At 45.8% G+C, this 15,616-nt stretch overlaps 1 protein-coding gene across 16 annotated transcripts in view; it reads right to left on the bottom strand.

Moving 5' to 3' along the window:
• FBRSL1 (fibrosin like 1) overlaps positions 1–390 on the bottom strand; it is a 551,587-nt gene extending 551,197 nt beyond the window's left edge. For all 16 annotated transcript variants that reach the window (XM_042805739.1, XM_042805747.1, XM_042805734.1 and 13 more), the window contains exon 1: positions 50–390. In XM_042805739.1, coding sequence (XP_042661673.1) covers positions 50–343 — 294 coding nt within the window. In that variant the 5' untranslated portion in view covers positions 344–390. The remainder of the gene's footprint in view (positions 1–49) is intronic.
• Between the last annotated feature and the right edge of the window lie 15,226 nt (positions 391–15,616).

The raw sequence follows: 15,616 nt of genomic DNA, 5'->3' as shown, positions 1-15,616 counted from the left end.
ACCCCCACCCCCACCCTCCCCCCCCGCCCCGGACCCCCTCCGCTCCTACCTCCAGGGCTTCCAGGGTGTTGAAGCTGGCTATGGCGAAGCCATCGATCAGGTCCTCCTCCTGGGAGCTGGACTCGCGGCGGCGGCGGCGCGGGGGCCGGGCGGCGCGGGCGGCGGGCGGCGGGCCCCGCGGGGCGGTGCAGTTCTGGCCGCCGTTCTCCTTGCCGGGGCTCGGCTCCTTCTCGGAGCCCGAGGAAGGGCTCTGGTTCCGCGGGTCGCGGGCCGCCGCCTCCCGCCGCCGCACGCGGTCCCGCTGCGACCTCGACCTCCGGCTCTGCCGGATTTTCCCATCCATTGCCGAAGAAGAAGCAAAATTTCTTTTTAAAAAAAATGATATTTAATAATAATAATAATAATAATAATAATAAAAATAATTTTTAAAAAAAAAAGGAGAAGGCCGGGCGCGGGGGGGGGGGGGGGTGTTTGGGGGCGGGGGGGCGCGGGGGGGGGGAGAGAAAAGTCGCCCCCCTCCAACTCACCGCTTCCCCTCTCCGAACCCCGGAGCCCTTAAAAAATAATAATAATTAAAAAAAAAAAATCATCATCAACAACAACAACAACAAAAAAATCCTGCTGTTCAGACCCTCGGATCCAGGGCGATGATAATCCACAGAGCAAGGCTGGGTGGCGGTGGGGCGAGCGGCACACACACACAAAAAATATTAAATCCACGGAATGACCTTGACAAATTTCCACCCCCCCGCCCCCCCCCCCCCCCCACCCCCCCAAAAAAGCAGAGACGGGAAGAGGAGGGGAGGAAAAAAAAAAAAAAAAAAAAATGAGAGGGGGGGGGAATCTATCTGGATCAGGACGAGGACACCTCGGCTTCACTCGACGCGGAGGAGAGAGGCAGATCCAGGAGGCTCGACCCAGCTCGGGATAATCCAGGCGCGGCGCCCCCTCCCCGGGGGCAGCGCCGCTCCGGGGCCCCGCTCCGGCCGCCGCGCACCGCGCCGGGGGGGCCGCCGCCGCCGCCGCGCTCGCCGCCCAACTTTCTTGCCGCGGAGCGAGCGAGACAATCCCTGGGCAGCCCCCGCCGCCGCCCGCCGCCGCCGCCGCCCGCTGCCGCCGCCGACCCCTCCTCGCCGGGCGCCGCCGCCGGCTCGCAGCCCCCCGCCGGCGCGGCGCGGCGCCCCCGCCGCCGCCGCCCGCTGCCGGATCGGCGCTCGCCCGCCCAGCCCCAGCCCGGCCGCCCGCGGCGCGGCGCGGCGCAGCCCCGGCCCCCAGAAGCGGCTCAGTCGGCGCTGCCCGGATGCCGCCCCATTCTCCCCGAGCTGGGACGCGGCGCTAGCACCGCCCGGCCGGCCGCGCATGAGCAGGGCTGCCAGCTGCGCGTCATTCCCCGGCGCAGGCCCGGCCGTGCCCCCGGCCCCCCCCCTTCCCCCTTCCTCCTCCCTCCTCCTCCTCCTCCTCCTCCTTCTCGCCCCGCCGCGCCACCGTGTTCCCCCCACACACACACACTCCCGCCTCGCCTTAGCGGGGGTACGAGAAGCTGCCGCCGCCCGCCCCCGCCGCCGGGAAAAGTTTTCCCCCGGCCCGGTTCCCGCAGCTGCTTCCTGCCACGGGCCCGGCGCATTCCCCCCCACCCCGCCTTGCCCTGCTCTCGCCTCACGGGGCCGGTTGAGCCCCTGGGAAATGGAGGGGGGGGGGGGCACCGCCAGCAGACCCGCGGGGCGGCGAGAGGGGCTGACCGGGGTCGAAGAACGGGTGGAGGGGACGGGGGTGGGCCACACACACACACACACACACACACACACACACACACACACACACGACCTGGGGACAAGCAGTAGGACCAAGGACTTGCTGCAGGATGGGTTGGGGGTTAAACGATGAAGCAAGGGGTGAGGGATGGACTGAGGAGCAGGTTGGGGGTCAAAGGATGAGCGAGGGATGGGAATGAGCTGTGGGATGAGGTGGGGGTTCAACGATGAGCTGAGGGATGAGTTGGAAATTAAGGACAACCTGAGGGGCGCAGGAGGAGCTGAGGGACAGGAAGAACTGAGGGATGAGTCAGGGAACAATCTGGGGGTTGAGGGACAAGTTGGGGGGCAGCTGATGATGAGGGTTCGGGGGTGGAGGAGCAAGGCAGCCAGAGCTGTAGGTGGGACACGGAGCAGCTACAAGGGGCAGTGGGAGAAGGCCAGGGTCGTGGAGATGGAGGCGGGAGACCTTTCCCATTCATTACTCCCTGCCGTCCACCGTGCTGAGGTTTCGTTCGGGCTCTGCAGTGCAGGAAGAGGCTGCAGTTCCCTTCTTGGTTCCCTGCTGGTTTGGGCCCTCTCTCCAGGATGGCCTCGGCTGGGGCTCGGTCCCTGGGCACTTCCCCGGCGAGGGGACCGGCTTGGTGGCCGAGGCAGCGGCTGTGCAGCGCCCAGCCCCAGGGGCAGCGCGGTGGGAGGTGTGCTTGGACCACGGCCCCCGCGCAGAGTGCTGGCTGCCCCACTGATCCCAATGGTAGCAGGACCTAATCCTCCTGTTATCTTTTATTGCACTCAGTCAGATATTACCGCACGCTACCATCACTCTGGGGTACTCCCTTCCTTGTGTGTGGCTGGCTTTGCTCCATTTGGCTGACTTGGCTTCATTCCTTATGACTTCGGCTGCTTTTGCCTTCCCCGGGGGGTAGCCTCCAGTTCTGGATGAGAGAAGTTAGAAAGATATTGTGAAATAAAACCTAAAGAAGTCCACTGAGCTTCATAAATAAGCAGGGGGAAGAAAAAAAATCTATGAAGTAGATGCAGTGTTAGCAGGAGCCGTGGAAGGAAGGGAAGCCAAAAAAGTCTCCTGCCACCTGCTCCCACTTGTGTTCCAGTTCAATCATCACCAGGGATGGTGGCTTTCCCAGGCCAGCGGCCCCCGCAGCAGCAGGCTGGTAGCTGGGTGCCTCAACACACCCGTCAGAGCCTGTGACATGGGGACTACAATGCCTCCTTTTCCTCAGTTTTCTTATATTCCTGGTCTAGCTGTAATAACAGAGCGGTCGAAAATTAGCCTCCTTCCACCTGGCCCCAACAGGCTGTTTTAGAAAGGCTTCTGATGTCTGGCGACAGCTTTGCCCTACCTTACTTAAACAACAGCTAAAATAACTATCATCCTTTTAAAATGTAGCATAGAGACGTCATTTAAATTTAAGCAATTTAAAGCCAAAGGTAGAAATCCCATGTGTAGTACAAAGCCTCTTAATGCAAATAGTCAGTCATGCATTGCATGCCTCAATCACATTTGTATCGGTATCATTTGTGTCCTAATAAAATCCTATAATCTTTTGCGTGCCAATTAAACAAGGAAGATAGCTAAGTCTAGCCGCTTCCTCGGGTAATTAGAGGCTAGTGGGGAGTCAGGCAGTTATCTGCCGTGGGTTTTGCTGGACTGTGGGTTTCCAGTGTGGTGTTTTCTCTCCTCTTGTTTCTTTAAGGGACAGTACTATATATTTTTTTAGATGTACCGTATTTTAAAGCTATAACCAAGATCCAGGGGATGGTTGTTAATGAAAGATCTGGAGTTTAGATATACCCAGTTAAACAATGGATTGAGCTTAACGACTGTATTTCCTTTACCAATATTTTAAGGGTCACTTTCTAGAAAAGAGCACCTACACTGAGTTCAATAAGCTATTTTCACATTTGTGAGCCTGTCCTTTAATTTACAAGGTAATTTTTGTGTTGCTTACAAATACATCATAAGGGTAGGTCATTAGAAAAGATAAACTGGGGAATTTTTAAGTTTCTCTTGGTAGCGCTCATTTCAGTCCCGTTGTGCTTTAGGTCCTCCATCATTAATATGCATTTCTAGTTCTCTTTTTTTCATTCACGTCCAAATTTGCTGACCAACAAGGACAGTGGAAATTGCCTGTAAAGTTCTTTTCTTTATTTCCTGTCAACAGGGTCATCAAGATTCTCATCCCGCTTACGTGTTTACGTACAGGAGTTTAATGTCACTGTGAACATAAACCGAAGGTGCCTTCTGGGGAAAGTTGTGAACACAGTTGTGTTTTTTCAGTTAACTCCACAAATTCAGCAGCTTTATGGTTATCCATACTTATCCCCTATTTTGTATATATGTATATTTTTGTTGAAAGACAAAGCAGAAAAGTCATCGAAAGGAATTCACAAAATCGAACAGCCCCATATGAAAAGATGCCTCATTTGAAACAGCATCTCTGAATCAATTGTGCCTTTCCTCCCACCAAGGCAATTTCACATTTTCAATGCAAGGCAGACCTACAGTGATCTTTTTTTCCCCCCAGCATCAAATGGCTTTCTGCACAATGATATTCATCATGTTTTAACTCTAGGTGAATGATAATGGATCAGAGGGAATGAAAACAGATGGATGTTAAAACAGACAATTCCCTGCCACGAACCTGGGAGCCCTCCACTGCTGCCTAGTCCGTTCATTCAGTTCATAATTGTATTAGACATTCCAACAATAGAGAGGCCTTCTTCATTAATCCTGAATTTACTGAAAAGAAGCTTTGCAGACTGTAGCTCTTTCGGTGCTTAGACAACACCAGGCAAAATTTACCACAGGCTTAAATGGATAAAATTCAGCTAGATAGAAACTAACACAGAAAATTCGAAAAGAAGCAGAAGAGATGGGCCAGTGAGACAAGGAAGAAGGACAACCTAGCAGCAGCACTGTGCATGGACAGGAGACACTCGAGCACCTTTGCAACAGAGCTGCAGCTTAGGTGATGCCAAGGAAATTTATGGAAAAGCTTTCCTCTTGCTGGCGTCCAGGTGTAGCTGAACTTATCGATATGGCGCCTGTGGTTGATCAGAGTTTTCCCTTTTCAGCACCCGGCCTACAGCTAGCCACACGAGCCAGTGAATGCCAATCCCTGCCATGTGCTGGGCACAACCTTTTTGTAACCCTGGTCTGCATCAGGTGACTGGGGCTAAGCAATACAGATCAAGTCTCTTACCAGCTGTCCTGTGAGTCAGACCTTGATTACAATATTGACATTAACATTTTAATCACATGCATGCTGCTGCAGATTTTAATGACCAACTTGCTATGCCTTTGCTTTTTGAGGATCAGAAATTAGACCCTTGTTCGTAGCTTGAGTGAGTACAGCATCGGAACGGCAGCTACCATAGCAGTAAACATGGCACTGCTCTCGCCACGAGCCTGCCCCTGGACATTAACCTCCCTGGCACTGGAACACCGCACTGGAACAGGGACTTTGTTCTCAATTACTCTATTCCTGTGTCTGGGGCAGGACTGGAAGTTATGAAAAGAGGAGAAAGGCAGTGCTTTTGTATTCTCTGTAGCCTGAGGCAATGTGAAAATCTACCTAGTCCCTGTCTAACTACCATTTTCAGATTCCCAGGGACTTTAATCAAAGCAGAGTAATCCAGAGATGTTTCCTTCATCCTGGGGAGCTGGAAGCAGGGCTGCTATAATACTTTACCTGCCTTGTACCATCAGACCAAGGTGAAGAAATTTCAGTGCAAATGAGAATCAGGACCCAAATCTGTGTTGTTCCTCTCAACCCAAACGTACTCCTCAGTCTGTTGCAAACACTGCAAGCTAAATCTGCGAGGCCTTGCTCTGTTAAAGGCTATCATGTCCAAGGTGGAAGGACAACCAAGAGGTCAGAATAAATAAACTGAATACAAAATTGCTTCAAACAATAAAAAGAGACCACAGGCTTTCATCTCCGTTCTGAAACACACCAGATCATACTTTAAGATGTTAAATAAGCTGGTTTTTGAGTCGCTCGTCTTAGCTGTTTTCTGTTGTTTCTCCCCCCTGCACCACCAATACTTTGCTAAAATGATCAGGCATTAACTGCTTGGTATCCCTTCCACAAACATGAGCTGCCTTTATCACTTGCTTCATCATGGTCATTTGCTCTGAAAATACATAATCACTGTCAGAGTACAAAGACTCATTACGAATAATTAGTTACTTCCAATATGGCAAGTCGGTCTCATAAATCTTGAATATTTGGCTTTGGTTTTGGAAAGAGATTCCTTAATGACTACACTTGTGAGACTCTGTTAATTGATATAAAATTGTATTCAAAATTAAATTTGTTCTAACAGATCTAAATCACCCCAATAAATCAGCTTCAGTCTATCTGGTTTAAGGGTTCAAGTACACTTTTTTTTTTTTTTTTTTTTTTGCCTTTGGGAGAAAGTGTGTGCTTGCAATCAATGTGTAGAGGGCTGGGTTTGACCCTCCCCTCGCTTACTAACTGCTTCCATATGCTGACAGGGGGGTGATTTTGCTGGCCTGGGAAGGCACAAAGGAGGTGGTACGGGGGGGCAGTCCCCCAGCCCTGCTGGGGTGGCTCTAGGGTGCTCAGCCTCCTTGCCAGGCAGCTGTGGGGGGAGCATGGCATGGGTGGGGGGGTTTTCATGGGTCTCGGCTGCGGTGCAGCCAGTGCGTGAGAGAGGGATCGCCCATTTCTGTTCTGAGCAGGCAAAGGAGAGGGGAGGGAATTTTAGTAAGAAAAGGAGTTCAAGTCTGTCTGCACTAGTCAGATATTGATGGTTTATGTTTTTTATGGGTAATAGTAATGTGAATGGTAGTTCTTATGACGCTCTCTTTTTTTTTTTCTCCAGAGTAACCATCTTTTTCATCTGATACCATGTGTGAGAGAAGGTGATAGTTAATAATAATAGGTTAATTTTACTTGACTGTAATGCTCTATTTAGCTCCTGAAATTGTCTCAGGACAGGATGTTATTATCTTTATTTTAAGCTGGGGAAATGGAGATAGAGGGACAAACCCCCAGTACTCTTCTCCCATAACTTTTTCAGTAGGCTGTCTTCCTCACCTGTGCAGTAGTGAGCACGAATGCTTCCTGAGATCCTGTGTGGTAAAAATCTGTTGGAAGAATTCCCCATTTGCATCCTGTCTGCTGTTACTGTCTGTTATCTTAAATCTCTCTCTAATTTTTTTTTTTTTTCTCCTCCAGAGATTCTTTCTTGCCTACTTCATCTTGGTAAAACTTTCCCCACCCTTCTCCTACCGAAGTTGTTGCCTGTATTTTTTGCCTGTCTGATCCCCCTCAGGTTCTAGCTGTCGAACTTGTTCCATGTGGGCAGGCTCCGACTCCTGCCTGCAGCCTTATGAAGTTTGATGCTCTCTGCCCAGGGATTTGCATACGCATGGGTCAGATTTCAGGAGGCTGTCAGCCTTGCAGGGTACGCGCTGCCTCTTGCCTCACATGTGTAAAGCCTGAAAACTGCCGTGTCTGTTGTCGGGCCCCGCAGCATAATGATCAGTAGCTAATATTATGTCTTGCTTGACTAGGTATGCTTAAATCCTGTTGGTTCAGTGATCTATTTAATGATTCATTTACTTGCTTTTAGAACACTGCTAGTGTATAGCCACCTTCTTCAGTGCTCAATGCATCGTGCAGTACAAGGTATTTAGGGGTGAATAAAGGTGAAAATTTTCTCAATCGCTTTTACTAGGTGCAACCATTGCAACGGTTGGAAATTTTCTTTGGATAGAAGTTGCTTGGGTTTCCAAGTGTGTTGTAGGTTGTGCTCATTTTACTCCTAAATTTGTTAAAGTGATACATTTCATTTTAGTCTCTCAGTGTATATTATCAATCAGCTAACAGTTGAAAAGAAAAACTCTAAAAAAAAAAAAAAAAAAACAACAACCAAACAAAACAAAAACAAACAAACAAGAAAAACACAAAAAAACACCCACCCACCTTGGGAAACCTGATAATTAAGACTGTAAATATGTTTTTCTGTTCTAAGCCTGGAAACTGTGGGGAAAGCCAGTAAAAACTATGTCGGATAAGATATATCTGGCAATCTACAACTTCCAGAGCTCTCCTAATAAAGGCTGGCAGGGTGTGCAAATGTAACTTAACACGTGGTCAGCTACTTATGATAAACAGGTGCTAAAACATTTCTGCAGTATTTCCTCTGTTAATACTTTGTCTCTTTAAAGCGACCATCAGGAAGATGTGTCATCTTAATTGCAGTATCTAGAAGCAAGGAGTTTACTAGTATATATGTAGCTTGCTAATAAAGGCTTCTCTGTATTGGGGATTTTAGCTCTCTGTACCAGCAGCAGTTTAAACACAAATGTAGACTGGCAAAATCACAATGATTTATAATTTATACTGGGTCAAGTTACCCTGTGTGGAAAGTAGGTGAGCTGGACAAGTGTTAAACAGGGCTTTACCCTCACTGTTGTCAGTCGCTATGATAGGGAATTTATTCCTAGAATGGACAAGGTTTAACAAATCACTTCACAGTTGTATGTCCTAATGTCTTTGGGTGGTCAGACCAACTTCACATGAGCTAAATCATAAGTGGATTCAAAGATATTTAGGAGAATATAATACTTAAAATGTTGGCTTTGCTGCCTGGAATCATTTTTCAAAGAGAAAGGTATAACTGGAAGCTAAATAAAAGGAAAACAGGAAAGATTGAAATGGATCACTCACTGTTAAAATGAGTGTGTAATAAGGACTGAATTATTCTTAACACAGAGGACTATTTTTTGCATGTGCCTCATACTATTGCTAATCTTTTGTTGTTTTTCATCTGATTCACTGATTTAATTTCTCTTCTGCAAAGGAAGCAAGGAGCCTCAATTTATGAGGGGACTGCGAGGGCCTTTGGAAGGGGGTGTATTGAATTTCAGAAAGCATTTTACAAGAAGGTAGCCCACCACAATCTTGTGCTATAGAACTTCCTTTGGAAGCATATATTTCTCCCCCGTAAGTCTTCTGAACAGTTTTATACCACACATGTTTCAAGAGAATTAAATCAATAACAATCTGTACCTTTCTAACCTGAAATGCAAGCTCTGCACGGCAGGAGATCAAGCTATGCAATTAACTGTTGTCCTTTCAAAGGAATTCTGACAGATATTTATAGTTTACTGTATTCCATTTTCCTGCCATTGGAATATAACGGTACAACTGAACGCAGCTGACTGGAACTATGAAATAATTATAGCAATAACTATTTCCTTCTCTACTGGGGAAATCTTATAAAGTGCTGAATGTGGGAACTGCTGATGTTCTTGCCACTCAGAATTCGGTCCTTACCTTAAGCTTATCATGCATCCCTAGGTAAGTCACCCAAGAGAGAATTTTTGTTTTCCATTACCTTCAGCTTTTCCTAATGTCATGTTCTAAATCTCACATTCAACTTGACATTGAATGAATGAATGCTGTATGCTTTTTTAAATACACTTTAAAAAGCTTTCTAAATTTGGGCACGGTCAGTGTATGAAGTAGAAAGACTTCTCTGTAGTAAAATAAGTCACATCTTTGTGTGGGAGTTTGGAGCAGCCTATTAAGAAGAAACTATGCAGTATTACCAAAAGTGAATAGATTGGCATTTGACTGCTAGGCACTTTGCAAATTTCAATATAAAGGTACTTATTTTATACCTTGAGCTGTCACTGTAACTTATGTGCTCATGCTGGTGACTTAGTAGCATAATGACAGGCCATTGTTACTAAGCTAATTAATTTTAAGCAATCTTTCCTAACAGTATGCTCGAGAATGACATTCATTTGCTGCAAACTTCTGAGACATGGATGCATCAGGAAAATAGTAATGCTGAATCTTTGAGCTGCCTCTCTTGCTGGCTCAGTATGAGTCTCTTATCAGAGGATATTAGCTGTGTTGGGCACTTTAGATGCCTCTTTTACAATAGTAATATCCTCAGCTACTTTGCTTTATGGCTGTAAAGGAGCAGAGGTACATGGCATGTTCCAACCACCTGTTAGCTTTGTCTCTCAACCATTTTTCAAGTGGGTTGAAGGTCTGCAGTTGGCTTACCAGGATGTAACAAACTGCAAATTAGGATCAGATATGGCTGTGGCTTGATTGAGGCGCTTCGCAGAGCAGTGTGGCAGGGGGTTCTGGTGTGTTTGAAGGAAGGAAAGGAGAAAAAAAAAAAAAAAAAAAAATTCAGTAAGGCATGAGTAGGCTAACTAGAAGTGGAAATGTCTCTTCAAATCAAAGTAGAGGAATTATTTTCCTAGTAATGTTCACCAAGGGGTAGAAAAGAAGAAATGTCCAGATGCTCTCTGCCTTTTACCCACATGGGCTGGGCATGAAGTTAAACCCTTCCTCCAACAAGAAAACAATGAGAATAGGGAAGAGAAACTATTCTTACTTTATTCTCACAGGTGGCACAGACTCTCTGTGGCTGTTGAGTAATATTGTGTTGTGCGGCCGCCACAGAGAGTGATGGTATGGTTTTGTTTTGGAGTCCCCCCCAACTTGTAGTAAGACTGGGTGGATAAGCGATAGTACTGTAACAGGAGTAAAAACCAACAACCAACCTCTCCCAAGTTTACATTTCCTGGGGGTGTTGTCAGAAATGTCCAGTCCACTAGAAAGAAAGAAGATAAGGAAACTGAGGACATCATCTAAGTTAACCAGATGTAGAAACTCTCCATCATTAGGGTTTTTTTCCCTATGAGCTTCTTATGCAGAATGCCACGCTGTGACTACTAGACCCACTGGTTTAGTAAAGCACCAGTCTGCAGCTCAACCTCTGTGGCTCAGCTTCTGGAAGTTTACTTCTGTGCATAAAGAGAAGAAGATTTAGGCGTTCTGCACAGGGACATCTTGTGTGCACAAGGATCAATACTATAGCAGAGAACTCTCCTCCTGAGAGGTCTGCAACAAATGGTACATTATTTATGTGCTCTTCTCATGTTTCCCTGTGCGTTATGTAAATACTAATCAAGGTGAAATTGGACTCAGCCATGTCTAATTCTGACTTCAGTTTATTTTGGCAATATCCAGGCAGAAGTTAGTTGCTAAATGGTCTTCTAGAGGGACCCTGAGGTTTCCTAAGACTTTACATAGGTTTAAGGCAGAACCCCTGCATAGGCTTATAACTGACTGTTGGAACCCCAAGAGCTGGTGCTCTGTTGTTCCCAAGCCTTGTGCTCTCCTTTGCTTACAGCAGGAATGGGAAAATATCAAGTCCTATCCAGCCATTGCCCTTTGACAGCAGATGATGTTACTCATTCAGATAAGCAGCAGCACGTTTTATTCCATTTATTCAACATTTTGTTAGCTTTGCATCCTCTCCCCACACCCTTGAGTCTTTCTCTTTGTGTTTACAACTCTTCCAGTCTGATTTTATTCCAGTTCATTTGGGAGCAGAGTGTTCCTTTGGGAATACTTTGTAGTTTTGGTGGTTCCAGGAGTTTAGTTTTGGTTGTTTGTATTTACTTATAATATCACTATATTTTTTTTCACCTGATTGTAGATCTGGAAAAAAACCATGCCTTACTAACAGCTTTGCTAAGCAAAGTCTCTTGTTTGTATGTGGTAAAAGCACTGCAAGGCTTCCTTAATGTGCATGGGTGTGCCCAACAAGCAGGGTGGCTATTAGTTCTGTGCATGATGATGGTTTCTGTGAGGAGCATGACTTTCTCTATTGGGAAATGAACTGTGAACACCTACTCATTTTTCATAGGCCAAATTACAGTGATCTTTCAGCTCTCTGTATTGGCTGCACCTCAAAAAGAAAGTCCCTAGGACCCTCTAGAGCAATGCTAATGAAATAACTGGGGCTGAGCAGCTATTCTATAAGCAGGAACCACCTATATGAATGTAGCCATTTGCTTTCTGCCTGTCAGACTTCTGGTGCTCTTCTTGTACTACTTCACTTTTTTTTTTTTTTTTTTTTTTTTTTTTTTTAAACACACATGGGATTAAGGTAGCTTTTGGGTGCTTGTTACTCAACCTTTCTTACCTGTGATTAAACCAGTGGAAGAGGAATTGAAGTCCCTGAAACTTTGCTTAGAGTTCTATGTCGCTCTGAAAAGCTCAAAGGCAACAGCTAAGAGAAAGCAAATTAAAGAAGACGTTACTACTTTGTCTTGAGGGAAGGGAAAAAGCATTACCAGTAGCATTGCTGTTAAAAGTAATAATACAAATTCAGACCTTGGAAACAAAGGAGCCTGACTCTCAAAGAATTTAGTCCTAATGTTAGACTTCAGATGCTTCCACAGTTGTATCCTTGGATGATCATTAAATTTTGCTTGTGCTCTGTAACCTAAGATTTCTCCAGCAGTGCTTATCAGCTCAAAGACTTGTGCCTGAGATTTTTTTTTTTTTCTTTCCTCCTCCTCTAATTCTGGGGGTTTTCCTGACTTGGTCTAGTGGAAAAAAAGGTGCTTAGTGGAGCTTTTGACTCTCAAAATAGCTGGACATTGCCAGTAATAAACTTGTAATGGAGCAGTGCCCAGCAGATGGAGAGGACAGGGCCTTTGATGAAATGGGAGCTGTGGGATCTGTCTCATCAAGCAACTGTCAGCTGTCTTCCTCCTCTAGGATGACCATAGAGAATTCATGCCAGTGCATTAACTTCTCCCAGTGAATCAGGTGTGTGTCTGTGTACAAAGATGGCTTCAATCTATCTCTGATTTTCCTAATGTTATATCACATCATGGGTGTATACATGGCTGTCTTCTGTTGTCTTCAGAAAAAAAAAAGAAGAATCCCCATTTCCTCAATGAAGAGTTCTTTATGATTTGAGATTTGGACACTGTGGTCAAAACAATGAAAGGTTTTCCTTAAAGCCAAGCTTTTCAATGCAGTAGAACAGAAAGAATGCTATCAGACAGTCAATTTGAGCTTCAGAGCTATGCAGGTACTTAGAAGAGTAATCCATCAGCTACTCTGATCCACAAGTCTGGCTGAAATGTTGCAGCCGTCAGCATAACATTACTCCCAGTCACATCAAGTGTGCTGAATAGCTAATAGATATCTGTTTTGAAAGGAGGAGTTAAATGAACTTCCCCAAATTCCCCTCAAGAATACCAGATCGGTCTACAGATTGGATGTTGAGGTGTGATTTCAATCCACTAAATCACTAACACTTGGAGTTGTTTCTTTTTTTTCCTGAAGCTGCCATTTTAACTTCCATTTAGCTAGCTGTTAAACAATACTGTGTCCTTCTATAGCAAACAAAGTGTGTTCACAGGTGACTAAGATCAGAAGAAAAACTAGTCACTTTTTTCTTTTCTTGGTGGATGTGGCTTTCAGTTCAGAGCAAAGACAGGCAGTTAAAAATGTGTAACGAGAATGCTAAAGGATGAGTGTAGGTTTTGAGTCAACTCTGATTAACTTTGCGTATACATATAGTTCAAAGTAAGCTGCCACACAGTCAGCAAAATAAACTTAACAATTCAGTCATCCTGAACAGTAAAAAAGAGCATACAGTGATCTGGATTCTTTGTGAGAGAGTGCAAAGGATGCTCATAACATGTTTCCTCAGAGCGGAAAAAAATATAGTCAGCATCTGCTGAGTGCCGAATTCTTCATTGGGACAAAGTTGCTCAGCTTTATCCTAAGAAGTTGTCCCTGAAAAACAAATGGGGAAAAAGGTGCCGATGAAAAGGGTGATCCTCCAATAAGCAGAAGGAATATGGAAAAGCATGTTGCCAGAGAAGGTGTGTGTAGGGGTTTAGCTCTGCTGTTGCTGGCTGGGTTTGCTGCTGTGTTATGCACGGTGCTCACGGGCCCAGACTTGAGTTCCAAGCACTACACAGCTTGTGCCTCACAGTGCAGGTGTCTATTATATGTCAGTCATTTACTTGCCTCAGTTGTCTTTTTTCCCCACCTCTGGATTGCCAGTTGAGTAGAGAGCTGCTTTAGGGAACAGCAGGACTGAGTGCTGGAACTTGGTTGTAAGCACTTGTTTTATGCTTTGCGAGAACAGATGTATAGAAGGTATAAATTACTATAAATTGCCAGTCTATGCAAAAAAGTGTTTGCATAAATTATTGGAGAGCCCATCTGAACTTGTTGAGCAGTGCTCCCACCAGTATTAAGAGGTCACTTAACCCTCTGTGCGGCCCTGTTGCAGAGGCCAGTCATGCATTGTAGAATTAAATGAGTGCCACCATTTTTCTTCTGAGCGTTGGCCAGAACTGATGCAAAGTGACATCTGACAGCACAGACAAAGCAGTGACAATGCTCTGAGGCACTAATAATAGCTGTAGAGCTAGAGCAGTTTTCCTCTATCCTTATTTTTTATTAGATTCTCCCCTCTTTGGTGAGGAAATGTTGTCATCCCTGGCACAGTTTATCCTTGGAAACCACCTCTGAGCCATTTAATCGCAAGGCTGGCTGCACAGTGGAGTCAATGTGCTAGGAATGCTCCCACCATAATCTCTTTAAAGAACAGCTGATACCTCACTGAAAACTTTGGGGGGGGGGGGTGGGGGGTGGGGGGAGGGAAACAAAACCAAACCAACAAATCAACAACATTCCTCTTGGATGATCCTTACCAGAAGTTAGGAACAGTGAGGGGTGCTGACTGGGGAGAGGCTGAATTGTCTCTGGAGTGGCATGGCAGCAAACACCCCTGGGAAGGCAGGCTGCAGATTCTGTGCAGATTCCTCTCTTTCTCTTCCCCCCCTCCATTTCCTTTGTTACTAAGGAGATTTACATTGAAACAAGCTCTGCAGGAATCCTCAGGTTGCTAGAAAGGGGATCTTAATATTTCTATTCCTTTATAATTAGTAAAAGAGATAAGATTAGAAAAGGTTCCTGTGAGGGATTCTTGGGGCCAAATTATAGTAAAAAGGGAAAAATGATGAGTAGCCATCTAAACCTTGATTGTGTGGTTGTGGCCAATGTAATGGGAAACCAGAGATAATCCCACGGTCAGCAGCAATGATGTGAAATACTTCGCTAGGACAGAAGTAGATCAGTCCTTGTTATTTTTTTGTGTGTGTTTTTGTTTTGACTTCTCCTGCTGTAGTTGCTTGTTCCTTGCATCGTTACCTGTTGCTGTAGGATATCGCCCTACTGTACTGGTCAGCTGTGAGACTACGAAGAGCAAATGAGACTCTAGGATGCCTGGATTTATTCGGATAGCTAGGTATTTTTAACCATTGCGCCATGGATAGAGAAAAGATGGGGAAGTGATTTTCTTGAGCGCTGGATTTACTGAAAGGAATAGGTGCCTAAGGAGAAACTTGAGGAAGAATTTAGGCACCTAAATCCAAAAGGATAATCCTCACTGCTCCTGCCTACCTCAGTAAGCAGCTGAGTATCACCACCAAGAGGGTTCCTTAGGTACTTAAAGCTCTTCTCTGTATGTCTAGAATTATCCAAGTCTTGTTGATGCAGAACTGTTCAAATCTGATCTCTCTCCTAAGCCCTGTCAAGATTAACAAACCAGGCTTTCTCCTGACTGTCTCCTGAGAGGCCCTGCTGATAGCACAGACAGAGCATGCCTACAGCATGCCTCTGCACCAACAAAATACAGAGACAGCTGCTATTTACATTCCAAAGCAGAGGAAGAGTCAGGGATATCCTGCTGCTATAAAATAGCACTGAATATTAAACGATAAGAGAGGAGCTGTTGCACGAGCAATGGGGTTTTGACCAATCTCTTGTGTGCTCCTCCACTGCAGCAATCTCAGCAGCCTTTTCATATTCCCTATGATTTTTCTTTTGCAGTATCCTCAGGTCTCCCATCTTCCCTACATCCCTGCTGTCGCTTCCCTCTACCTCTGACACCTTGATGCATATCTCTGCCATTTTCCCGGCTTCTTTCCATACCCCCTGGCTTTAGCCCTGTCATAGCTT

This window comes from Tyto alba, unplaced genomic scaffold (assembly GCF_018691265.1).
Source record: "Tyto alba isolate M040663 unplaced genomic scaffold, T.alba_DEE_v4.0 Super-Scaffold_44, whole genome shotgun sequence".
In the NCBI taxonomy this organism is placed as follows: domain Eukaryota; kingdom Metazoa; phylum Chordata; class Aves; order Strigiformes; family Tytonidae; genus Tyto; species Tyto alba.
Note: the sequence above shows the minus strand (reverse complement) of the source record. Positions and strands in the feature narration are given on the sequence as shown.